Here is a 27,901-nt window from a genome sequence, read left to right on the forward strand (position 1 = left end):
CCCCCATCCTACCCCACTAGAACCATTCTCCAGCCCCTTTCTCCATGCCTGATCCAACATTCTACCCCCTATCCTTTAACCCCTCCACCAATATCTGAACCCCCATTCTACCTCCTAGGAATATAATTCAACCTCTGCTTCCATGTCTGAACCCTCATTCTATCTCCTGGGATCATAATCCGACCCCTCCTTCCATGCCTGAATCACCATCCTCAGAACAGAACCATCCTGCATGACCCTTCCCCATGTCGGATTCCTCATCCTACCTCCTAGAACCATACTCCAACCTTTCTATGTCTGATATTCACATTTTCTACCTCCTAAGACCATCTAACACACCTCCCTCTCCAAGTGTGATCCTCTATCCAGCCTCCTAGGACCAATCTCACAGATTTCCTTCTGTGTCCGATTACCTATCATATCTCCTAGGACCACCCAGCTTACCCCCGTCTTATAATTAAAAAGTGAATACTTGTGAGCTATTATGAATGAGGTGTTCAATAAAATATTGACAATTATCTGCTTAAATAATGTGCTTGGTTCGCTGGCACTTACACAAACCCACTTAATTGTGTTCCTATTATCCAATTATATATACTTATAGTGCCGCGCTCCTATTTTAAATCCTTAATCACAAAATATATCACACTTATAAATAAATAAGCTAATAAATACATAAAAAATATAACTAAGTTAATTATTGTGACTTATAAATTAAAAATGAATGTAAATAGATCAAACCAGAATTGTGCTAATACATATCATATGTGATCAATCAATATTTGTAATCGTGCAAATTCATTAGTGGATGTGCAAATACAATCAATAAAAGTACATAAATAAAGTCTTTTATAAATATGTGCAATGTGCAGGTGAACTCCTTATTCCCTCTTTCCAGGCGCGTTGTCATAGGGTCACGTGACTTCATCAGGGGGAAAATGATTTCCTAAAGATAGTTTTTTTTTGGAGGTTACAAAATAAAATTACTGTATCACCCAATATATGGCTTCCATTCAGTAGCCCAAAGAGGCATACAAAAAAGAAGGGTTTGTGAAAAAGAATTCACAGAAAAGCGGCTACATTATGAACAGAATGTGATACTCAGAAAAATTTCCAAAAATTCTGCTTTATTACATATAAATATTTGACATATGGGCAATCGCCCTGGTTTACCTTCACCTCAGTATGAGACAATACACACAGACCTAAAACCATATAAAATAACACCAAGACCGGTCTGGATAGATGTGCTGCAAAGACAATGACCACTAAAGTCTAAAGTCTTTGTAGCACTGGCACATAGGTTAACACTTCCCAAAGGAGGTGTACACAAAAATGATACCATAGGTATACAGTGTCACATGTAATAAATATAAAGACATGTGTCATGACCATATAGGTTCTATCCCATAGAGGGGAATTCCCAAAAATTATACCAAAGGTATGCAATATCACATGTATACAATGCAGCGAGCACAGTGTGCGTCAAAAGAGAGGCATAACCATAAGCCTTTGTTAGGCAGCAAAAGGATATCACAAATGAAATGCAGTACAGTCCCACGCCGGCACATGTGGTTGGGGCCCATTCATCTGTAATGTAACTGACTGATTCTTAGGACTTTTAGATATAAATAACGCCCCAGTTGTTGCCTGGATGGAGAAACAGATGCAAGTAGCAGAACACTGCTTCAAGTGATTTCTTCACCACAGCATGTGGACTACACACCACTTTTTGTTGAAAACAAGATAAGGCCCAGCGGCTCCTCCGCCCGTTGAAATATATGTGGCATGCCTTGTTTCCTATATAAAGCACCATAATGTCCCCATCCTGTAGTAAGACAAACAATATGAGGGAAGTCACTGTGAGAGCTTTCACTCAATAATAGACGTTTATGCCATATAGGTCACAAGGGACCTTAAATCTAATGTCCTGTAACAGTCCACTCACCACCTGTGCAATGGGTAGTAGGAAAGAAAAGGATATCCTTCATAAGTACTGCCCTTCAAAAGGTACTGCTGTATGGAACCAAGGAACCACCGCTAACATCAGCCGACATACCGCGGGTTCCGACCTCTCCATGGCGCCTGTGCCGCCTAAGTATGCCTCATGGCATGTGAAGATGGCTACCTCCTTGTAGGTCAGCGTGCGTTCCACCTAGTGCGCATGACCGGAAGTGACGTATCTGACGTATGACGTCAACGCGTTTCGCCGATGGGCGTATCTCACTCAGCTTCGTCAGGACCAAAAATGATTTCCCCCCGAATCATTTTCCCCCTGATGAAGTCACGTGATCCTGTGACACAACACGTAGGGGAGGGGCTCTGACGTCACGACGTTGCATCGGAGAGGCTTGGCGATTCCAGCAGAGGCAGACAGAAAGGCACAGTATACTACATCCACTGCTGACCTGTATTAGAAAAGTGCCAGAAACTGCTGTATATTACCGCATCCGGCAGCAATAAACCATTTATATACAAAAGGATAAGGCACCATGGTCTCTCTTTTTTCTATTTGATCTATACACCCCACATTGAGGAAAGGAGGATACAAGGAAGAGGTGTCCCCAGGAGGGGAAATAAGAGATCCACATAGATCTCCCAAACATCCATCCATGAGCAGCTTCTTATGGAGAAAGAGGAGAGCACAGGAGGATTTTAGCAGATCTACATTCCCATTTGGAATACTTTACATAGGAGTACTACCCCACCAGTCCTGGAAGGACTAAAAGTCTATTTGCCTAAATTTATTTAGGCAAATATTAAGGTGAGCGCATATTGAGACTACACGGCACCTGGAAAGAGGGAATAAGGAGTTCACCTGCACATTGCACATATTTATAAAATACTTTATTTATGCACTTTATTGATTGTATTTGCACATCCACTAATGAATTTGCACGATTACAAATATTGATTGATCACATATGATATGTATTAGCACAATTCTGGTTTCAGCTATTTACATTCATTTTTAATTTATAAGTCACAATAATTAACTTAGGTATATATTGTTTATGTATTACCCCCGTCTTATATCCCATCCTAACTCCATCCTTCGCAGGCTCGCTTCATGTCTGATCCCTCATTCTACCTCCTAGGACCATACTCCACCATGTATCATCTTCCATCCTACCGCCTAGAACTATCCTGCACCTTCTATCATCCTACCTCCTAGGGCCATCCTCCACCTTCTGTCATTCACTAGCACACCTCCTCAGACCAGGAGGATCCACCATGTCTTATCTATCATCCTACCTTCTAAGACCATTCTCTACTATATATCATCCTCCATCCTACCTTCTAGGACCATCCTCCTTCATGTATCATCCTCCACCATACCTCATTCTCGATCATCCCTCCTAGCACCATCCTCCACCATGTACCATTCTTGATCATATCTCCTAGGGCCATCCTCCACCATGTATCATCCTCCATCCCACCTTCTTGGACTATCCTCTAGTATGCATTATCCTCCATCCTACTTCAAAGGACCATCCTCCATGTACCATTCTTGATCATACCTCCTAGGACCATCCTCCACCATGTACCATTCTTGATCATACCTCCTAGGACCATCCTCCACCATGTATCATCCTTTATCCCACCTTCTTGGACTATCCTCTAGTATGCATCATCTTCCATCCTACTTTCGAGGACCATCCTCCACCATGTATCATAATCCATTCTATCTCCATGGACCATCCTGCATCTTCAACAAATCTGCTAACTCAACTTCACGAAGTGGGTAAGCCTGCAGGGGATTTAACAAACCAACTCTGATCCCACTTCCTACCTGCTAGGTCCAACCTCAACTCCCCCATGAAAATGCTTACTGCCTGATTCTTTAAATCCCTGACCTGGAACAGACATACAGTCAGTGAAGTCATAATTCTTGAACTGCATACTTGCTCTGAGCCGGTCTCAGAAGATACTCCAACCAGAGGGTCAACATGGCAGACAGGCAACATGCAGAGGCAGTGGCGACCTCTCTCGAAGCATCAGGATGGACACCATCCTTAGTACAGAGCTGGCCTTTTCCATCCGATCTCACACACCTGTCTCTCTTACCTTCGAACTTTTTCAACCAGACACAGAGAACGAATGCCAGTCTTTGCAACTTTCCAAAATCTTGTGCCCAGGATCATCATAATCATTCATACGGACCCCACACAGAAGGACCACACATCCCTATCACGGCAGAATCCCGTACCTGATACCTCATGCTGTGATCATATTTGCTCAGAGAAAACACAACATATGGAGTTCTTTTGTGGTGCTCCCCGGCGTTTCTCCTACGGAGAGCGGTTCCCCCGAAGCAGGAATTTCAAGCAGGTGGAATTACCTGGCATGGATTAGCAGTCCCTCCAAAAATCGTCCAATAACCGCGGGACGCATCTCATAAAAGGCAGGAAAGTCCTGGAGATGGATTTAGTGAAATCCTACAGATCTGAACAAGATGAAGAAAAGAAAACGTTTTTTTTGCAAGAGAGTATCACCTTATTGCAGAATCAGGCAGCCAACAACCGAATGCAAGCGCAGCCTCCAAGCTCCAGTCATTTTCAACGTTGGTTGCACAATATGCTTTGATGCAGAGCAAGTCGGTGTTAGGCAGGTAAGGCAAGCGGTGGGTCTAAGAAACGGTCGAACTACAAGTCCCAGCAGGCACCAACTTTTATATGGGTTTAGTTGAAAGTATTGCTTTTGCCTAGATGTGATATTTGCATTTGTAGGGCTAAGCATACATGCTACTGACCATGGATGGCGGAATCTCCACCGCCGGTTGTATTCAAGCAGCCACGACACCCAGTGGCGTATTTAGGTTTTGTGAGGCCCTAGGCAACACAGAAATCGGGCAACCAACCCCTCCTCGGCAGAGAGAGCTTGGACACCAACCAACACCAGACCACCCCCCATGGAGAGAGCTTTACATTGACCAACAACACCCCTGCCCCATCCCCACCCCCACCCAAGAGCTCCCTGGGAACGATAGTCGGGCTCTGCATACACCATCAAGCAGCTCCTCTCAGATCCCACCTGGTCCCCATGCTGCAAATGTTCCTTCTTCTGGGGGGCGCTGCTGCCCCCCTAAAAAAATGCCGCCCTAGGCAAATGCATTGTTGCCCTTTGGTAAATACGCCCCTGACGACACCCGTGGCTACCTGAATAGCCACAGTACCGAATATCAAGCAGTGCCTGTTCAGCCAACAGTTTTCCACCCGACTCCTTCGATTTTTCAAAAAGTGTTCCAACAGGTCCACCTATGGCAAGAATTGTAGCCAATTCAGTAGAAATTGGACACAACTTGAACCCTATGTGGTCAGCTTAGAGCTCTACCCAAAAGGGAAAGTTCGCTTTAAGTACTGATCCGCCCCTCCCTGAGGAAGTGGCACCTTTGGGGAGCAGGTACCCGATTTTGGCTCCCACTTGTCGCCTAGGTCACGGGTGTCAAACTGGCGGCCCTCCAGCTGTTGCCAAACTACAGTTTCCATGAGGCATTGCAAGATTGACCGTTACAAGCATGACTCCCAACAGCAGGGGCATGATGGGACTTGTCGTTTCGCAACAGCTGGAGGGCTGCCAGTATGGCACTCCTGGCCTAGGCAATCTGAATTGGAAATTGTCCTTCTCCCCTTGGTCTTCTGGGACGTGCGAAGAACGTGGGACCATTCACATGGCGCAGCGCTACTTGCACACGTGTGAAGCCTTAAGCCGGGTTGCCCACACTTAAGATGCCGGCGTGTGAGGACACCGCTGGATCGAGGGACTAGTAGGTGGCAGTTTTTTGTTTTTTTTTTTAAGTGGGCAGCTACTGTTTTTTTGACTGGAACTCCTCTTTAAGTCCATTGATGTGCCATGTGTTGTGTAACCCTTTTGCTGCCAGAGCCGGTTTGGCGTTTTTTGCACGTGCTAAAAAACAAAAAAAACTATTTTAGGTCTGAAGATTATTTAAATGCCCCCAAAACATATTTTCTGGAAGCAGACAACCTGCAGAATGAAATGGTAGTCGTTCCCTGTTCCAACGGGGAAAAATAAACAAAAAACAAAAAGGGGTACAAAAGTTCTCTGTAACGAGAAATTGTGTGTGGACAGTGCTGATCACATGCACTCTCCCAAGAAATAAAAAAAACAACTCTCTAGCAATACACACCAAACTGAGCATGTGCATCAGAGTAACTCCATATGACATGTCTTATCAGGAGATAAGAGGGGGACACTGGAAGCAGGGGAGGATCAGAGAAAACAGGATCAAAAACAATGCAGAGGATTAACCCCTTAGGTCCCACAGTGAGTATAACAAGCATGCTCTACTGCATATACAGACTGATTGTACTGTTGGGGGTTTAGTAACACTTTAAACATCACCAAGACAAACTTCTATTGGTTTCAAATGAAATATATAAAAAGAATTTGGGTACAACGTTGCATGACCGAGTAATTGCCATTCCAACTATCACAGTGCTGGGGGAAATACAAATGTCCAGGTAATGAAGGGGTGTTGCAGGCTGGTACGGAGGTGGCTAAGGCGCACAAAGCGCAATGCGTTTCCTACAACTCACGGCAACAAGATTTCTGGATCAGATTGGAACAATTCTGATTGGTTGATCTAGGTTTCCACCCTGCAGGTGGGTCTGTAGGTTTAGGAATGAAGCCAGCTAGGAGCGGAGTTCGTTCAGCAAGTAGAAAACTATTATCTGTTCTCTGGAGGACTGACTGGCAGAGAATCTGACGATCTGTCCCCAGACGACCACGTAATGGGTAGATATGGGAGTCATTAATGAAACGGCCACGGGAACTCAGGGTGATGCCTCTCGAGGGCCACGGGAACAGATTGTGATGCCTCTCTAGGGCCACGTGTTCCTTTCTGAACAGCTCACACCAGGGACATATCCATAAAGCGGAGAATCTGACATTCAGCAAACTTGCTCTGCAGGTGAATCTTCTGGGTCCTTGTGTTTTACAGCACTGTGAAAATGTATTTGCCCCCCTTCCTGATTTTTTTTTGCACGTGTCACACTTAAATAATTCAGATCATCAAACAAATGTTAATATTACACAAAGATAACCCGAGGAAATACAAAATGCAGTTTTTAAATGATGATTTCATTTATTAAGGGAAAGAAAGCTGTCCAGACCCGCCTGGCCCTATGTGAAAAAGTAATTGCCCCCCCCCCCTTGCTAAATTATGAATGAACTGTGATTAACCACATTATTTTTTCTTTGGGGGGGTAGGCGAGTTAAATTTCACTTGTGACGACCAGGCCTGATTACTGCCAGACCTGTTGAATCAAGAAATTGCTTAAAGCGGCATTCCAATCTAACTGTAAATAAAATAAAAGTCAGCAGCTACAAAAACTGTAGCTGCTGACTTTTAAAAAACAGCCACTCACCTGTCCTACGATCCAGCGTTGCCCCCACCGCAGCCCGTTTCACCGGCTGTCTGGTGTTCCAGGCGCTGGCATCTTCAGTGTGGGCACCCCAGCTGCCAGGTGCCCACTGCGCACACGCGAGTAGCGCTGCGCTTCCAGAGTGGCCCGTAGTCTTCTAGGACCTGTCACGTGTCCTAGAAGTCTACGGGGAAGGAGGGTGGGAGGACAACTTCCGTCTCCGATTGCCTAGGTGATCGCAGCAGAAGTGGGAGAGGGTACCTGTCAATTTTGGGTACCCGCTCCCCCACTCCCACCCCCTGCTCCCCAAAGGTGCCAATCCTTAATGGAAAGCGGGGGGCCAGTCTTTAAAGCGGAACTTCCCCTTTTGGGTGGAACTCCGCTTTAAACAAAAGTTGTCTGACAAAGTGAAGCACGCTAAAAGATCTCAAAAAGCAACACCTCATGCTGGGTTCTAAAGAAAATCAAGAAAAGATGAGCAATAGAGGCATTGACATTTATCAGGCAGGAAAGGGTTACCAAAGCCATTTCTAAAGCTTTTTGACTCCAGCGAACCACGGTGGAGAAAACTTGGAACAGTGGTGACTCTTCCCAGGAGTGGCCGGCCTACCAAAAAGGACTCCAAGAACACCACATCGACTCATCCTGGAGGTCATAAAAGAACCCAGAATAGCATCTAAAAGAACTACAGGACTCCCTTGCAGTTTGGTGATCAGTGAGGTAAGGTCGGTGTTCATGATTCAACAGTAAAGAAACTGGGAAGAAATGGCCTCCATGGGAGAGGTCCGAAGCCACCGCTGACCAAAAAGAGAACAAAGGCTCCTCTCACGTTGGCCAAAAAAAATCTTGTTTATCCCCAAGACCTTTGGGCAAATATTCTGTGGACTGATGAGACAAAAGTTGAACTTTTTGGAAGGTGTGCGTTCCGTTACATCTGGCGTAAAACTAACACAGCATTTCATAAAAAGATCATCCCAACAGTCACACATGGTGGAGGTAGTGGGATGGTCTGGGTTCAGGACATGGACATCTTGCTATAATTCCTGGAACCATGAATTCTGAGCTCTACCAGAAAGTCCTGAAGGAGAATGTTCGCCCATCAGTTCCTGACGTCAAGCTCGAGCACACTTGGAGCAGGACGATGATCCGAAACACACCAGCAAGTCCACCTCTGAATGGTTCCAAAAAAAACAAAATGAAGGTTTTGGAGCGGCCGAGTCAAAGTCCGAACTGAATTCCGATGGCGATGCTGCAGCATGACCTTAAAGAGTCCAAAATCCCTCCACAGCGATGGGAAAGACTCATTGCCAGTTATCGTAAACGCTTGATGGGTTTGTTGCCGCCAAGGGTGGCGCAGCCAGTTATTAGGTTTAGGGGGCAATTACTTTTTCACAGGGGGCCAGGCAGATTTGGAAAGCTTTTTTCCCCTTGCTAATGGAATCGTCATTAAAAACGGCATTTTGTATTTACTCAAGTTTTGTGTAATGTTACAATTTGTTTTATGATCCAAATAAAAATAGAAATAAATGCAAAAAAAAGGGGGGGGGGGCAAATACTTTTTCACAGCACTGTTAATGAAAGAATGTCATTCAGTAAATGAGAATGTTCAGTGAAAGTCACTTTTACTGCTTTATAACAAGACCCCTATGGGCGCAATTTAAAAAAATAAAATAAAAAAAAAAGGCACATCAGAGCAGTGCAGGCACCTTTTCAAAGTTGCACTGATTTGAATGGGTGCCATTGTGATTGGTCAGAGGGTGTGGTACCCCGCATTCACTAGATTCGCTCTCCCCGGCCCCCGCATTCACTATATCCGCTCTCCCCGCACTCACTATATCCGCTCTCCCCGGACCCCGCATTCACTATATCCGCTCTCCCCGGACCCCGCATTCCCTAGATCCGCTCTCCCCGGACCCCGCATTCACTATATCCGCTCTCCCCGGACCCCGCATTCACTATATCCGCTCTCCCCGGACCCCGCATTCACTATATCCGCTCTCCCCGGACCCCGCATTCACTATATCCGCTCTCCCCGGACCCCGCATTCACTATATCCGCTCTCCCCGGACCCCGCATTCCCTATATCCGCTCTCCCCGGACCCCGCATTCCCTATATCCGCTCTCCCCGGACCCCACATTCACTATATCCGCTCTCCCCGGACCCCGCATTCACTATATCCGCTCTCCCCGGACCCCGCATTCACTATATCCGCTCTCCCCGGACCCCGCATTCACTATATCCGCTCTCCCCGGACCCCGCATTCACTATATCCGCTCTCCCCGGACCCCGCATTCACTATATAAGGCACAAATGTCACACTTTTATTTGCTAGCCCAACATGCAGCATGCCAAGCGTATCGCCCGCAAAATGAATACCACTGTAATGCCGCATGGGTCCCACACCGCGGTGCTCGCTTTACCGCAACCCAAAAGCATGAACGGGCCCTTAATTCATCGGAAAACGCTTTCATCAGTTGCAAGAGGCCTTTCTGGTACCAATGCTGTGATGAACATTCCCATTTGTTGCACACTGGTAGAATCACACCGACACCCCCACCCCCACCCTGAAGAGTTATTTGACTTTCAGAGTGGGCAAGGCATGCTGGGACTTGTACCTCCAGACCTACAGACTCACGGCGAGTCTAGAAGCGTGCCATTGTGATGCAAAGCGGTGTTAGCGAGGGTTAGTGCGTGTGAATCAGGATCCGAATAATAGAACCACAGAGGCCAATCTTCAATGAAATCTGACATTGTAACAATTCTATCCCATACAAGTGGCCCCGTCAGCAAAAGGATACTGTATGCCAGTGGTCTCCAAACGGCAGCCTGGGGGCCAGATGCGGCCCTTTGCTTGATTTTATTCGGCCCTCAGGGCACTATTTTATCCACGGACACCAACAATGGGGCATAAACCCCCCCACCCCCCCCCATTGACCCCAATGATGGGGCGCAATTCCTCCCACGGATACCAATGATGGGGCACTATTCCTCCCACTGACACCAATGAAGGGGCACTATTCCTCCCACTGACACCAATGAATTGGCACTATTCCTCCCACTGACACCAATGATGGGGCACTATTCCTCCCACTGACACCAATGAAGGGACACTATTCCTCCCACTGACACCAATGAAGGGGCACTATTCCTCCCACTGACACCAATGACGGGGCACTATTCCTCCCACTGACACCAATGACGGGGCACTATTCCTCCCACTGACACCAATGACGGGGCACTATTCCTCCCACTGACACCAATGACGGGGCACTATTCCTCCCACTGACACCAATGACGGGACACTATTCATCCCACTGACACCAATGACGGGACACTATTCCTCCCACTGACACCAATGACGGGGCACTATTCCTCCCACTGACACCAATGATGGGGCACTATTCCTCCCACTGACACCAATGACGGGGCACTATTCCTCCCACTGACACCAATGACGGGGCACTATTCCTCCCACTGACACCAATGACGGGACACTATTCCTCCCACTGACACCAATGACGTGGCACTACTCCTCCCACTGACACCAATGATGGGGTACTATTCCTCCCAATCACACCAAAGATGGGGGCATTGTAATTTCCCACTGACATTGGGACTTTTTTTTTTTTTTATTCCCACTGGCCACAGTCTGGCCCCACAAAAGTCTGAAGGACAGTAAACTGGCCCTTTGTGTAGATAGTTTGGAGACCCCTGCTGTATGTGAATGGATACCTGTAATCGAAGAGGTCATCTGCATACCTTTCCTGTGCCCCGGAGGATGATTTGCATCCTCTTTACTTCTCCTTGGCCAACATTCCTATTTCTTTGCGTCTTGCATTGACTTCTGTTAAATGAAGTTGCAAGCCGCAGTGAAATCAGAAGTACAAATCGCGCTGATCTGCAGCTTTGAAATCACGCTACTTGAACAGCGCGGTTTCAAAGTCGCATTCAGTGTGCTACAGGGCCAAGGCTCCATTCACACGCATGCAACTTCAAAATCTCAAGATTTTCATTGCAACTTTGGCTTTGACTAAGGATGATGCTTTGTGCTCTACAAAAGTCGCACGCAAGTCGCATTTATATCATTCAATTGCGACTTTGGAGGTTTTGCATTGAAGTCTATGGCCCTCAAATCGCATGAAAGTCGGAGAAAAGTAGTGCAGGGACTACTTTCAAGTTGCTGAGACTTGAAGTTGCACAAATATGAACAGTACTCATTGGGAAAGATGGGGTGGAACTTGTCATGCAAATTTGGACCCCAAAAGTGTGAATGGAGCCTAATACAGCTTGAGCCCGGGTTCACATACAGTTGTGTTCAAAATAATAGCAGTGTGTTGAAAAAAGTGAATAAAGCTGCAAATCCTTCTAATAGCTTTTATTTCCATCCACACAAATGCATTGGGAACACGACACATTCTATTCCAAATCACAACATGAAGAAAAATACATCAAATTTGTGTTGTTCCTCTAAAAAAATGGAAGAAAAGTGAATATTAGACGGTTCAAAAAAAAAAAAAATGTTTGTATTCTTCTTTACAAACTCAAACATTCACTATATAAACTGAGAAATGTTTGAAGATTTTGCTTTCCTTTGAATGACTTCATGAATATTTGGTTGTAGTCGCACTGTTTCTGAGAACTGCTGTACATCTGTGTTGCATGGAGTCCCCCAACTTCTGGCCCCTGTGATCAGGTATTCCAGCCCAGGATGATTGGACCACATTCCACAGTTCTTCTCTATTTCTTGGTTTGGCCTCAGAAACGGCATTTTTGATGTCACCCCACAAGTTTTCTATTGGATGAAGATCCGGGGATTGGGCTGGCCACTCCATAACGTCCATCTTGTTGGTCTGGAACCAAGATGTTGCACGTTTACTGGTGTGTTTGGGGTCGTTGTCTTGTTGGAACACCCATTTCAAGGGCATTTCCTCTTCAGCATAAGGCAGCATGACCTCTTCAAGTATTCTGATGGATTCAAACTGATCCATGATCCCTGGTATGCGATAAATAGGCCCAACACCGTAGTATGAGAAACATCCCCATATCATGATGCTTGCACCACCATGCTTCACGGTCTTCACAGTGTACTGTGGCTTGAATTCAGTGTTTGGGGGTCGTCTGACAAACTGTCTCCGCCCACTAGACCCAAAAAGAACAATCTTACTTTCATCAGTCCACAAAATGTTGCCCCATTTCTCTTTAGGCCATCAATGTGCTCTTTGGCAGATTGTAACCTCTTCAGCACACGTCTTTTTCCCAACAGTGGGACTTTGCGGGGACTTCTTGCAGATAGTTTGGCTTCACATCGGCGTCTTCTAATTGTAACAGTCCTCACAGGGAACGTCACACCTTTCATCTTCCTGGAGCTGATTGTTGGCTGAGTCCGCCCCATTTTGGCTATTCTTCTATCCATTCCAATGGTAGTTTTTCGCTTTCTTCCACGTCTTTCAGGTTTTGGTTGCCATTTTAAAGCATTTGCCATCATTTTAGGTGAGCAGCCGATCATTTTCTGCACTTCTTTATATGTTTTCCCCTCCAATCAACTTTTTAATCAAGGTACGCTGTTCTTCTGAACAATGTCTGGAACGACCCATTTTCCTCAGAATTTCAGAGAGAAATGCACTGTAACCAGCATGTCCAACATTTGCTGCCTTCCTTCCTTAAATAAGGGCAATAATTGCCACCTGTTTATCAAAGAATGAATGACCTCACTAATAGAACTCCACACGGCTATTATTGTGAACACGCCCCTTTCAATGAGTGATTCAATGACACAGAATCAGCAGCATGCCTGTCATGACTGTTGGGTCTGTTGGATTTCTATGACTCTACTACACCTGCTAGGAAATTATTTGCCATGTAGAAATATCATTTCCACCAAAAACAGTGATTGATCCAGTTAGTGATGTCTGACGGCTAGTATTTTCAACACAACTGTATATGCGGTTTATCGCATGGGATTCAAGCAGTAACCACACTGCATTCCTCTGCAAATCACATACAAATTGTGTGCGATGCGATTGGAGGCGTACATTTTGTATGGCTCTAAATCGCATCAAAAAGGTGCAGGACCCTTTTTTTTTGCTCCACACTAATATCGGATCACACGGGTATTCACACCTATGCGATCCAATTCTGCACATCAAACCACGTTTTGCGGACCGTTTTCAGGGTGTTAAGTTACATACACACCCGCAGCGGTTCGCATGAATGGGGTGCGATTGTGATGCGGTGCGTAATTCGCACTGAAAACGCTGCAAATTCCGCATCAGTGTGAACCCGGGCTTAAACTCACAGCAGCAGAAAAACTTGACAATGGTTCCCCCCCCCCCCCGCTATATTGTACCCCAATATGAAGAAGTAACTGCCATTTGTTATGTAAACACTGGAAGTTCCTCTGATGACCTTCAGAGATTACAGTGGCAACAAAGTATCCAGTGACACCTACATTGTATCCAGTGAACAGAGGAGGAGAATACCGGGATCTGCGGAGATCCATGGAGGAGAACTTACTCTACAACCTGAACTTTTCTCCAAACCTCCGGTCACCCGAGGACGCGTCTCCTCGCAGACCTGGCTCCTCCCAGAACCTTCTGAGCTACGGAAGCCTCTCCCATCCCAAATCTTCCCAAAGCTCACACCCGGCTGGCAGGGAATAACAGGCTTAAAGTGGTATTAAACCCAAAAACTAAAATGTGTTTCATTGCAGCTCTGAGGTGTGGTGGCTGCATTACTTTTCTTTTATGTTCCCAGGCATTTTTCCTGGATTTTCTCCTGGTGATCCTGCCAGCAAGTCTGATGTATTTCAGTTTCCTTTCACAGAACAAGTTATCCAGGCAAAATAGCAGTTAGAGCCTTGGTGCTCAACCTGCAGGCCAGGGCCACTTGTGGCCCTTTGGCAATTTGTGTGGCCCTCTGGGCCCCTGCAGACACTAATCTGCGTTTCTCTATAGCCATGTTATAGCTTTGATTAATAGCAGTCAAGTCTAGCATGTAACGTGTCTCTAGTCTGTCTGCCTCCTGGAGCATGTCCCATTCCTGCAGTATGTCAGCAGCCTCTGACCAGCTCCTGCGTCGCGTCTGCAGCCTCTGACCAGCTCCTGCGTCGCGTCTGCAGCCTCTGACCAGCTCCTGCGTCGCGTCTGCAGCCTCTGACCAGCTCCTGCGTCGCGTCTGCAGCCTCTGACCAGCTCCTGCGTCGCGTCTGCAGCCTCTGACCAGCTCCTGCGTCGCGTCTGCAGCCTCTGACCAGCTCCTGCGTCGCGTCTGCAGCCTCTGACCAGCTCCTGCGTCGCGTCTGCAGCCTCTGACCAGCTCCTGCGTCGCGTCTGCAGCCTCTGACCAGCTCCTGCGTCGCGTCTGCAGCCTCTGACCAGCTCCTGCGTCGCGTCTGCAGCCTCTGACCAGCTCCTGCGTCGCGTCTGCAGCCTCTGACCATCTCCTGCGTCGCGTCTGCAGCCTCTGACCATCTCCTGCGTCGCGTCTGCAGCCTCTGACCATCTCCTGCGTCGCGTCTGCAGTCTCTGACCATCTCCTGCGTCGCGTCTGCAGTCTCTGACCATCTCCTGCATCGCGTCTGCAGTCTCTGACCATCTCCTGCATCGCGTCTGCAGTCTCTGACCATCTCCTGCATCACGTCTGCAGTCTCTGACCATCTCCTGCATCACGTCTGCAGTCTCTGACCATCTCCTGCATCACGTCTGCAGTCTCTGACCATCTCTCATACCTGCTATCCTCTGATGCACTGCAGGGCAATGCTTTGCAGGCTCTGGTGCAAAAAAACAAACACCGTCTTTCCTGCAATAAACGCATTTGTTTTTTTTTTATGGTGGGTTTGGCCTTTAAGGCAGCACCACTTATGTACAAAGACACCCCATCAGACCAAAAAAAAAATATTATACATATATATATATAATCACACATGCACTATTTTTTCCAAAGCTGCAACACAACCGCTCTTCCCGATGGTCTGCAATGCAGCTGCATTGAATTGTGCATTCAAACACAAAGGTCAGTGCAATGCAGCACACTGCAGTCGTTGTCTTGCCATGCATTGCAGTATAACCGAACAGCCGGCCATGCGTGTGAAGCCGGCCATGCGTGTTCTCCTCCGACATGTTCCAGCTGAGAACACGTAGCGTGTACCTGTGCCGCCACCTGCAGCCGTCACTCCGCATTACAACGTGTGATGGAGACATTAAAAAGGTTTTAAACATATTAACCACTTCAAGTCCGGACACTTTCACCCCCCCCCCTCCCTCCCCGCATTCACTATATCCGCTCTCCCCGGACCCCGCATTCACTATATCCGCTCTCCCCGGACCCCGCATTCACTATATCCGCTCTCCCCGGACCCCGCATTCACTATACCCGCTCTCCCCGGACCCCGCATTCACTATATCCGCTCTCCCCGGACCCCGCATTCACTATATCCGCTCTCCCCGGACCCCGCATTCACTATATCCGCTCTCCCCGGACCCCGCATTCACTATATCCGCTCTCCCCGGACCCCGCATTCACTATATCCGCTCTCCCCGGACCCCGCATTCACTATATCCGCTCTCCCCGGACCCCGCATTCACTATATCCGCTCTCCCCGGACCCCGCATTCACTATATCCGCTCTCCCCGGACCCCGCATTCACTATACCCGCTCTCCCCGGACCCCGCATTCACTATATCCGCTCTCCCCGGACCCCGCATTCACTATATCCGCTCTCCCCAGACCCCGCATTCACTGTATCCGCTCTCCCCGAACCCCGCATTCACTGTATCCGCTCTCCCCGGACCCCGCATTCACTATATCCGCTCTCCCCGGACCCCGCATTCACTATATCCGCTCTCCCCGGACCCCGCATTCACTATATCCGCTCTCCCCGGACCCCGCATTCACTATATCCGCTCTCCCCGGACCCCGCATTCACTATATCCGCTCTCCCCAGACCCCGCATTCACTATATCCGCTCTCCCCAGACCCCGCATTCACTGTATCCGCTCTCCCCGGACCCCGCATTCACTATATCCGCTCTCCCCGGACCCCGCATTCACTATATCCGCTCTCCCCGGACCCCGCATTCACTATATCCGCTCTCCCCGGACCCCGCATTCACTATATCCGCTCTCCCCGGACCCCGCATTCACTATATCCGCTCTCCCCGGACCCCGCATTCACTATATCCGCTCTCCCCGGACCCCGCATTCACTATATCCGCTCTCCCCGGACCCCGCATTCACTATATCCGCTCTCCCCGGACCCCGCATTCACTATATCCGCTCTCCCCGGACCCCGCATTCACTATATCCGCTCTCCCCGGACCCCGCATTCACTATATCCGCTCTCCCCAGACCCCGCATTCACTATATCCGCTCTCCCCAGACCCCGCATTCACTGTATCCGCTCTCCCCGGACCCCGCATTCACTATATCCGCTCTCCCCGGACCCCGCATTCACTATATCCGCTCTCCCCGGACCCCGCATTCCCTATATCCGCTCTCCCCGGACCCCGCATTCACTATATCCGCTCTCCCCGGACCCCGCATTCACTATATCCGCTCTCCCCAGACCCCGCATTCACTATATCCGCTCTCCCCGGACCCCGCATTCACTATATCCGCTCTCCCCGGACCCCGCATTCACTATATCCGCTCTCCCAGACCCCGCGGCGGGCAGCACAACACACGAAACGTTGCCACTGACATGGGCACAACGGGGTCACTTATACATTTTTTTTTTATAACTTACACTTACTAATATTTTATGTAACATAATTGCGATCACAATGGAGATAAACCCCCCATGAGGGGACGATGGCGGATACTCAGCATTTCTGCCGCAATTCGGACACCTCCAAACATGGAAATGCTCAGAGCTGCTTCTGGTCGCCTGCAAAGCAGATCAGAGAACATGTTCCTCACCGTCCTGGACTCCGGCTCTCCTGCTCCTCGGGCTCCACCTCTGCGCTGCCGCAAGTCCCCGGTCACACTGGTGCGACTTGTCATGTGATTCACTAGTTTCAAATCGCATGACAAGTCGCACCCTATTTTCCGCAATGGAAGCAATCGGTACGTTTCCAACTCCGTCGGAGTCACAGCGATTTTGAACGTAGTTCATACTTTTTGCAAGTTCCGTTGCGGCTTCCATAGACATTTGTGCATGAAGTCACACAGATGTCTGCCAAGCCGCACCGGCATCCGACTTTGAAATTGTGCAATTTCAAAAGAAGTTGCACAATTTCAAAAGTCGGATTCGGAGTGAGCGAAGACTAACGGTGATCAGGCTCCTCTACAGCGGCCCGGATCACTTTTACTAGATAGCTGGGAGCCAGCTGAAAAAAAAACAAACAAAAAAAAAACAAAGCACACAAAAACAAAACAAAAAAAATAAACACACAAAAAAACAAAACACAATACCAAGCTAATGACCGCTGCAGCAACTGTGAGCATCAGGCCTGACAACAGACAGAATTCCATCACATTGGACCCCTGAAGACTTCAATGACATCCCCCTCGAAGTTCAGGTTTGACAAACCGACAGATTTGACGGAAACAAGATCCGTGGAGTTCTTATCGAATTGAGCCCGGGCATATTCACCCTTCATTATTCACCACCAGTGAACTTGGTGAAAGTCACAGCAGCTGCTTTATTAATACCGCCCCCCATAGGTGTAAAATTACCAAGAAAGCTCTCCTCTATATTTCTACACATTTGTCTGCACATAACAAAAGACATGAGCGAGGAATTGATAAAAACGGTTCACTGAATGAAGGAAATCCATCAGAAAAATAACGGGAAATCGTATCGGTGGGAGAATCGGTTCACAGACACGCCCTGACGCTGCGACATTTGAAGGGGAGTATCTGGGCTATTCAATGAAAGAGTTAAAGGAGAACACCGGCAGCACCATCGCCATAAACAGAGGAATCACAAAACAAACAAATCATCGATAAACAATCGTGCAATTATGTTTCAATATTTATAAATATCTGTCACTTGAATGATCGCTGTCACATGACACCCACTGACACCCCTGCCACCACATGACACCCACTGACACCTCTGCCATCACATGACACCCACTAACACCCCTGCCATCACATGATGCCCACTGACAACCCTGCCATCACATGACGCCCACTAACCTCCCCGTTGTCATACTTCTACAGAACCAAACACCCATGATGCTTTGCACTGACACATTACCATCATTATTAGAGATTACATGCAGTGTTCTCTGTATGAGGATAAGCCAAGCACCCCCCCCCCCACACACACACACACTGCAGGACCCCCTGGAACCACCAACCCCCCTTCATAACCTCTAGTCCTCTCCCCTGGGACCCCCACCGCACTGCCTTCCTGGGGATCCCTAGCACTCCTCCCTTCCCCTAGGAACACTCAGCATCCCTTCTCTCCAGGGGCCCCCAGCACTTTTCTCCTGGGCACCCTCAGCACCTAACCTCTCCCCCTTCATAGACCCTCGGCACAGCCCCCCCACTCCTCCCCTTGCCACAGGGACTCTCAGCACTTCCAAGAGTCTCCCAGCACCCTTCTCCTGCAAGGACCCCCTGCCCCCCCCCACTCCTCTCTTTGTCACAGGGACTCTCAGCACTACTCTCCTCACCCCCCCTTCTTCCCCAGAGGCCCCAAACACCCTTTTCCTCTTCCATGGGGACCCCCCAGCAGAACTCTCCTTGTCACAAGGACCCTCAGCCAAACTTCCCCCGGGATCTCAAGCACTCCTCTACCCAATCCACCCCCATTACTGCACTCCTCCCCCCCCCCATCACCAACACCCCTCCTTCTCCAGCATCAACCCCCCCCCCCGGGGGACCCCCAGTACTGCACTCCTCCCCACTAATCCACCAGCACCCCTCCTCCTCCAGGACCACCCCTCCCCCCAAGGGAGCCCCAGTACTGCACTCCCCCCCCAATAAACCAGCAACCCTCCTCCTCCAGCATCACCCCTCCCCCCAAGGGACCCCCAGTACTGCACCCCCCCAATCCACCAGCACCCCTCCTCCTCCCCCAAGGGACCCCCAGTACTGAACTCCCCCCCCAAGAGACCCCCAGTACTGCACACCCCCCCAATCCACCAGCACCACTCCTCCTCTCCCAAAGGACCCCCAGTACTGCACCCCCCCAATCCACCAGCACCCCTCCCCCCCCCAAGGGACCCCCAGTACTGCACACACCCCCAATCCATCAGCACCCCCCCAAGGGACCACAGTACTGCATTCCCCCCTCAATCCACCAGCATCCCTCCTCTTCCAGCATCCCCCTCCCCCATGGGACCCCCAGCCCTCCCGGCCTCTTTCTGCACAGTCACGGATGACGTCATTCCGGGTGTCAGTCCAGCCACGTGCAGGGTGCCATCTCTCCGGTATAGGTGAGCGCTCACCTGCTGATCTGGATGGCGGAGGCGGCGGGCTCCTTGTGCTGAGACATCTCCGGCCTGAGGATGGAGGAATACCGGGTGTGCTACCGGGCGGGAGGGGAGGGGTGACACCAGCCGGCTCCTCCCACCTCATGCCACTGAATGAGTGGGCACGCCCCCTGTGACAACTGCAAGGGCTGGCTCCGCCCACACAGGTTAATTCACAAAACTGCAAAACTGTCAGCAAAGATACAATTGTATCCGATTATAATCGATGAGGAGTATCGATCAATATCAGATGTATTGTATCCGATTATAATCGATGGGGAGTGTCGATCAATATCAGATCAATTGTACATACAGATGGGGGTGCAGGTTTGTACCCTTTCATTGTATCTTATTCATCCACAACTCTGCCCCGAGCTACATCACCAAATATCCCAACACCTCCTGCTCCCCAGCCCTCTTGTCTCCTCCTCCCATGCATGCCTCCAGGACTTCTCCACAGTCTCCCCCATCCTCTGGAACTCCCTACCCCAACCTGACCAACTGTATCCTACTCTGGCCACCTTAGACAATTCCTGAAAAATCACCTCTTCAGGGAATTTGTCTTCTCATTGTACCCTCCTCATTGTACCCTCCTCATCGTACCCTCCTCATCCTATTCTCCTCATTGTATCCTCCTCATTTTATCCTCCTCATTGTATCCTCCTCATCCTATTCTCCTCATTGCATCCTCCTCATTGTACCCTCCTCATTGTACCCACCTCATTGTATCCTCATTGAATTCTCCTCATTGTACCCTCATTGTACCCTCCTCATTGCATCCGCCTCATTGTACCCTCCTCATTGTATCCTAATTGTACCCTCCTCATCGTATCCTCTTCATCAAATACTGCTTATTGTATCCTCCTCATCGTACCCTCCTCATCATACCCTCCTCATCGTACCCTCCTCATCGTACCCTCCTCATTGTATCCTCCTCATCATACCCTCCTCATCATACCCTCCTCATCGTACCCTCCTCATCGTACCCTCCTCATTGTATCCTCCTCATCATACCCTCCTCATCGTACCCTCCTCATTGTATCCTCCTCATTGTAACCTCCTCATTGTAACCTCCTCATTGTAACCTCCTCATTGTACCCTCCTCATTGTATTCTCCTCATTGTATCTTCCTCATTGTATCCTCCTCATTGTACCCTCCTCATTGTACTCATTGTATCCTCCTCATCGTACCCTACTCATTGTACCCTCCTCATTGTATCTTCCTCATTGTACTCTCCTCATTGTATCCTCCTCATTGTACCCTCCTCATTGTACCCTCCTCATTGTACCCTCCTCATTGTATCCTCCTCATTGTATCCTCCTCATCGTACCCTCCTCATCGTACCCTCCTCATCGTACCCTCCTCATTGTATCCTCCTCATTGTACCCTCCTCATTGTACTCTCCTCATTGTACCCTCCTCATTGTATCCTCCTCATTGTACCCTCCTCATTGTATTCTCCTCATTGTATCTTCCTCATTGTACCCTGCTCATTGTATCCTCCTCATTGTACAATGCTCATTGTACTCTCCTCATTGTATCCTCCTCATTGTTCCCTCCTCATTGTACTCATTGTATCCTCCTCATCGTACCCTACTCATTGTACCCTCCTCATTGTATCTTCCTCATTGTACTCTCCTCATTGTATCCTCCTCATTGTACCCTCCTCATTGTACCCTCCTCATTGTACCCTCCTCATTGTATCCTCCTCATTGTACCCTCCTCATTGTATCCTCCTCATCGTACCCTCCTCATCGTACCCTCCTCATTGTACCCTCCTCATTGTACCCTCCTCATTGTATCCTCCTCATTGTACTCTCCTCATCGTACCTTCCTCATCGTACCCTCCTCATCGTACCCTCCTCATTGTATCCTCCTCATTGTACCCTCCTCATTGAATTCTCCTTGTTGTGCCCTTCTCATTGTACCCTCCTCATTGTGACTTCCTCATTGTACCCACTTCATCGTACCCTCCTCATCGTATCCTCCTCATTGTATTATCCTTATCGTATCCTCCTCATTGTACCCACTTCATCGTACCCTCCTCATCATACCCTCCTCATCGTATCCTCCTCATTGTATTCTCCTTATCGTATCCTCCTCATTGTATCCTCCTCACTGCACCCTCCTCATTGTAGCCTCCTCATCGTACCCTCCTCATTGTACCCTCCTCATCATATCCTCCTCATTGTATTCTCCTTATCGTATCCTCCTCATTGTACCCACCTCATTGTAAAAAGAAACATGTGAACGGTGTGTTCACGGAAGAACAAGCGGTCACATGAAGGACAATGTGATACACATACCTGTAGTCATATAATGCTTTTATCAGCACAATAGCAATATGAAACATTAGAGTAACGCCCACATGACAGCCGTCACCTCCATCAATGACAATACATTACAACCTAAACACAACAAATAAAATCATGGCTAGGCCAAATACGAAATATGCTGCGGAGGCAAGGACTGAATCATCTTCTGCCTGGACAGCAGAGCACATCGGGGAGCACCGCTTGGACGAGGATATATGTGAATAGAAATGAGTATGAACCCCAGATTTGGGGACTGTCGCTTGATAAATGAGTTCCTAGTAATAGATATTGGTAAGCAGAGTCAATATGCAGAAACGTGTCAAAGTGGCTGCAGATACGGCACTGGACTCAGCCAAAATTAAACATGGCCACCTCGGCCGAACGCTGAGATGGACATATGTGACTTCAGTATGCAATATACGGTGATAGTCATGTAAGATCCACAAAGGATCAATGGGTACAGCGTATCCTTTGGTAGTGTCATCCACATATAGGAGGTGTCACAATCGTGCATACAAGAGCCAGGCATGGCTCTCACTAAGAAGTCTTAATGTTATCCCCTCATTCCCCCTCCCTCAGGAATACGCTGAGTACCTTGCTAAGGGGCTGTCTGTACAATCCTCTTGCCAAATAAGGTAATTGGCTTGTCCGTTGTAGGAAGATACCAGTTGATTTTGTGTAGAAAAAGAAGCTGTTATGCTTCGTGTGTAGACAGAGAAGTGAGGACCGTCTGCGTTTTAATATCTAGCAGACCGAGAGAAAGCAGAATCTCCTGCCATGTCCCAACGAAACTTGCAGTAGAGACAAGAAAATCGTCCTGGAGCTCATAAGACTTGAAACTGCTTAACCCAAGGCTTATTGGCAAGTACTTTAACCCTTTAAACTTCTTTCTGTTATCTGTTTGCTGTGCTGTTGTGCTCTGTATGTTTATATATATATATATATATATATATATATATATATAACGTTACATCTTTTTTTCTGTAAATATTTCTACTGCACCCTTTTGACCTTTTAGTAATAAATTTTACTTTCTGAAAGTGTTGAACTGTTTCTATAGCTCTTGAATGTAACTTACGAATCCCTGCCTCTGAAGAGCGCTACTATGAGTGTTTAACCCTCTGTATAACCTGTCTGTGGAGATAGCGGGATACCGACGGTTAACCAATCATCCTAGTGTATTGCTGATATTGCCGAGTTTCCTCTTTCTCTGTACAAAAGGAGGTGGTGGCAGTGTGAAGGGTTAATTGCGTAATTAACCTGACCCAGTAACAATCGCATCCAGGCTGCAGGTACACAGATTGTAGTCCTTTAGCTGGAAAATCTTTGTGCAGGGTGCAGCTGGGTGTGGCATTGTTACGCACGTGACATCGCGGTTTTAGATTGGCTAGTCCTTCAGTCACGAGTTTGGTGAGAAGGTCTGGGGTCTGACGCCGCACCCGTCACAGAAGGGATGTAGAACTCACCACCAACTTGACAAATAAAACGTATAGTCACCCTTCCTGGGATGGATAGTCCCTTATGCAGGCCATACACGATTCGAATTCTGAACGATTTTTCGTCTGAAAATCGGAAATGTCGTTTGCCCGGTAATCCGATGGCGCCATCATTGATTCGAAAATCGGCCGAGTCATAAAGTTCACCCCATATAACAGGCAAAACTTCCGTTCCTTCCAGGTCACGGCTCATGCGCATACTCTTTTCGTAAAAACGATCGTATGATTTGACCATCATTGAGTCGAAAAATCAGTCGTTTTTCACCAATTTTCCAACATGCCCAATCTTCGAAAAGGGGAGGAACCACGAAAATCGGCTGGTGCCATCGACCCCACTAACAGAGCGAAAATCCCCAGATTATTTTTAGGCCGATTTTCGACACATGTATGGCTGGCCTTAGGGGGAGTCTGTTTGGCAGCCGCCATGTCAAGACTACTATAGGCAGAGCCCTGCCTTCGGGAAAATGCACCGTATCGTCCAGGTGTGAGTGAAGTGTGCAACTCACCACCTGCTTCACCAGTTGGAAGTACAGTGACCCTTCCTTGGATAGAGAGTTCCATGCTGGGAGTCCGTATGGCAGCCGCCATGTCAGGACACCTGTAGGCAGAGCCCTGCCTCCAGAAGAGTGCACCGCCTGTAAGAGGTCTGCACTGGGAAGTAGCATGGTTCCTCGTATCACCGCCCGAAACAAGGTGCCTTGAGCCGATGTGCGCGGCCAGCCGTGACATCACTGACATGTGATGTCAACGCGATTTGCCAATGGGCGTATCTTGCTCAGCTTTGTCAGGACCCAACATTACATACTGCAGATACCCCCTTCTGTCAATCAAATCCAGTAAAGAGGGAGCAGGGGTGGGGCCGAGCGTGTCTATGGATGCACGCAGCCCGGCTGGGGAGTAAGCCCATAGGTGCGCCCCCATGGGAAGCAACTTCCTATAATGGACTTCCTAGAAGAGGAGCCAAAAGCTGGGGACCCTAGAAGAGGGGGTTCAGGGCCGCCGTGTGCACAGAGCAGGTAAGTACACCCGCTGATGCATTATGCGCAGTTACACGTGATGCAGCTTTGTGTGCACCATGTATGCAGCCAGCAAGCTCAGGTGTTATTTAACCACGCCCCCTATAAGTCCCTCCCACCGTTAGTTGCTTTTCTTTATATGACAACTGACTCTGCGCCTCTATCTAGGTCACAGACAACGCTGTCGGCTCATTACTGCTCATGCAGATTCCCATCACCGGCCATGCAGTGGAAAGTGAGAAGATAGGAAGGTATAGGATAGCGATACCAGGGGGGGGGGGGACTTGTAGGGATGGGAGCTGCAGTCAGGGATATGGCGATACGATGTGCGCAAAGCGTCTCCCGCAATATGCAAAGAAGCAAATCGCATGTGGATTCTACAATCAATTATACGGTGAGCTGTACAGCGTTGTCACCCAGTATTCATCCTATAAGATCCCATCCAATGAGAAGAAACGGATGACATTGAATCAAACAGATGGAGACCTGTGTGTGTTCAATGCAAGCAGCTAAAGGGGGCGTGGACCGATGGGAATGGGAAACTTAAAGGGTAACTCCACTTTTGTTGAGAACCCCCCCCTTCGGGTGATCTATGCACATTGCAGGGATTTTCACAAACTTTATAGCAGTTTCCTACCTTTTGTCATTCTGAAGAAATATCTGTTTGTTTCTCTGTGTCCATGTGCAGGGAATGTGAATGAGAGCGACTTTATCATCATCAATCATCTGCTGCACCTGCAGGGCTCTAATGAGGAAAGTGGCGGGGTCTGCATCCCTTTAGACCAGTGTTTCTCAACTCCAGTCCTCATGGACCCCCAACAGGTCATGTTTTCAGGATTTCCATTATTTTGCACAGGTGATTTGATCAGTTTCACTGCCTTAGTAATTACCACAGCTGTTTCATCTGAGGGAAATCCTGAAAACATGACCTGTTGGGGGTCCATGAGGACTGGAGTTGAGAAACACTGATTTAGACGTTGTTTACTATTGGGAGTAGCTCACCAAAAATGACATTTTTGTTGCAGGGAATGCCCCAAAATCTGACCTCCCCTGCAACAAAAATCTAATTTTTGGTGATTTACTCAAAAGGGAAATCCCGTCTAAAGGGATGCAGACCCCGCCACTTTCCTCATTAGAGCCCTGCAGGTGCAGCAGCTGATTGATCATTAATAAGTCGCTCCCATTCCCACTTAGTGATGACTTCTGCAAAAATCAGTGAGCCAATCACACAAAGAGCCTGCCGGGCCCCTCCCACAGATTAGCTGTCTCTCCTTGTGCAAGCTGACTGGTCTTGTCTGGGTCCCCTTTTGTAGTTTTCCTGTAGTGGGTGGAGCTTGCTAGGCCCCTCCCACAGCTCTATCCTTTCTCCTTATGGAGGGTGACTGATTTTGTCTCCACCCCCTCCTGTAGTGGGTGGAGCCTACTAGCCCCTCTCACATCTCTGCTCTTTCTCCTTGTGCAGGGTGACCAGTCTTGTCTCCGTCCCCTCCTATAGTGGGTGGAGCTTACTGGCCCCTCCTACAGCTCTGCCCTTTTTCCTTGTGCAGGGTGACCGGTCTTGTCTCCGTCCCCTCCTATAGTGGGTGGAGCTTACTGGCCCCTCCCACAGCTCTGCCCTTTCTCCTTGTGCAGGGTGACCGGTCTTGTCTCCGTCCCCTCCTATAGTGGGTGGAGCCTGCTGGCCCCTCTCACATCTCTGCCCTTTCTCCTCGTGCAGGGTGACCGGTCTTGTCTCCGTCCCCTCCTATAGTGGGTGGAGCCTGCTGGCTCCTTCTACAGCTCTGCCTTTCTCCTTGTGCAAAGTGACTGGTCTTGTCTCCACCCCCTCCTGTAGGCTTCTAAAGTGGGTGGAGCCTGATGGTCCCCGCCCACAGCTCTGCACTGTGCACAGGCTATGTACAGAACGGTGATGATGTCACTGCTACTTTTACAAGGTAATATCTGGGTCTGCAAAGGTATTTGCTGCTCACAAAGTAGATGTATATCCTTTATGGCTATGGAGGAATATATTTCAATAAAAGGTTTTGTGGGTGGAGTTCAGTTTGAGGAGCTGAGCACATCTGTGTGAACTTCTGGGGTCTTTACCCCCTGACGCCGACCACATGAAAATTAGCGGCCTCACATAACTGAGCTTTTTTTTTTTCTGTGGGGCCGCTAATATGTGTACCTGTCTTTCTGTTGGGAGCGCGTTGCATTAGGTGTTCCCAGCACAAAGACCGGTGTGTCACTGCGAGCTCCGCGTCCCATTCTAACGATCGGGACCTGGCACTTCCAATTCCAGGTCACCTGATCACTGTGATAGCCTCTGATTGGCTATTGCAATGATCAGTAACTGTGAAATCTGTCCCATTGTGTTCTCTCTCTGAATGGAGGAGAGAGATTCATTGTAATCATTATATACATTCCATTATACATTGTAACATTATATACATTCCATTATACATTGTATCATTATATACATTCCACTATACATTGTATCATTATATGCATCCCATTATACATTGTATCATTATATACATTCCATTATACATTGTAACATTATATACATCCCATTATACATTGTATCATTATATACATTCCATTATACATTGTAACATTATATACATCCTATTATACATTGTATCGTTATATACATCCCATTATACATTGTATCATTATATACATTCTATTATACATTGTGTCATTATATACATCCTATTATACATTGTATCATTATATACATTCCATTATACATTGTAACATTATATACATCATATTGTACATTGTATCTTTATATACATTCCATTATACATTGTAACATTATATACATCACATTGTACATTGTATCTTTATATACATTCCATTATACATTGTATCATTATATACATCCTATTATACATTGTATCATTATATACAGTCAGGTCCATAAATATTGGGACATCGACACAATTCTAACATTTTTGGCTCTATACACCACCTGTCAGGAATGGACTGGCCAGCTATGGTGGGACTCACCTGCCTTTTGATCTGCAGTACCAGGGCTGGCCAGCGGGTGTTCCCAGCAATCAGAGACTCAACTTTGCAGCCAGCTAACACCTGGAACTGATTATGCTGGGGTATTTAAGGGATGGCCAGACCCACAGACTCTGCCTTGGTGTGTGTTTGTCCTGGGCCCTGCATCCTGTTTCTGTCCTGCATCCTGTTTCTTGTTTCTGTCCTGCATCCTGTTTCTGAACCACTGCTGACTTCTCCTGCTCTGATCCCGGCTCGCTCCTGACCATCCCTCTG

General features: G+C 48.1%; 1 protein-coding gene across 1 annotated transcript in view; it reads right to left on the reverse strand.

The window, feature by feature from the left end:
* LOC149434532 (cytosolic acyl coenzyme A thioester hydrolase-like) overlaps positions 1-19,901 on the reverse strand; it is a 46,255-nt gene extending 26,354 nt beyond the window's left edge. The window contains exon 1 of the mRNA XM_089663669.1: positions 19,784-19,901. Within this exon, the coding sequence (XP_089519795.1) occupies positions 19,784-19,830 (47 nt within the window). The 5' untranslated portion in view covers positions 19,831-19,901. The remainder of the gene's footprint in view (positions 1-19,783) is intronic.
* Positions 19,902-27,901: the final 8,000 nt, after the last annotated feature.

The sequence above is a fragment of the Staurois parvus genome, unplaced genomic scaffold (genome assembly GCF_062004578.1).
Source record: "Staurois parvus isolate SC_StPar_1 unplaced genomic scaffold, SC_StPar_1.0 ptg001743l, whole genome shotgun sequence".
Classification (NCBI taxonomy): domain Eukaryota; kingdom Metazoa; phylum Chordata; class Amphibia; order Anura; family Ranidae; genus Staurois; species Staurois parvus.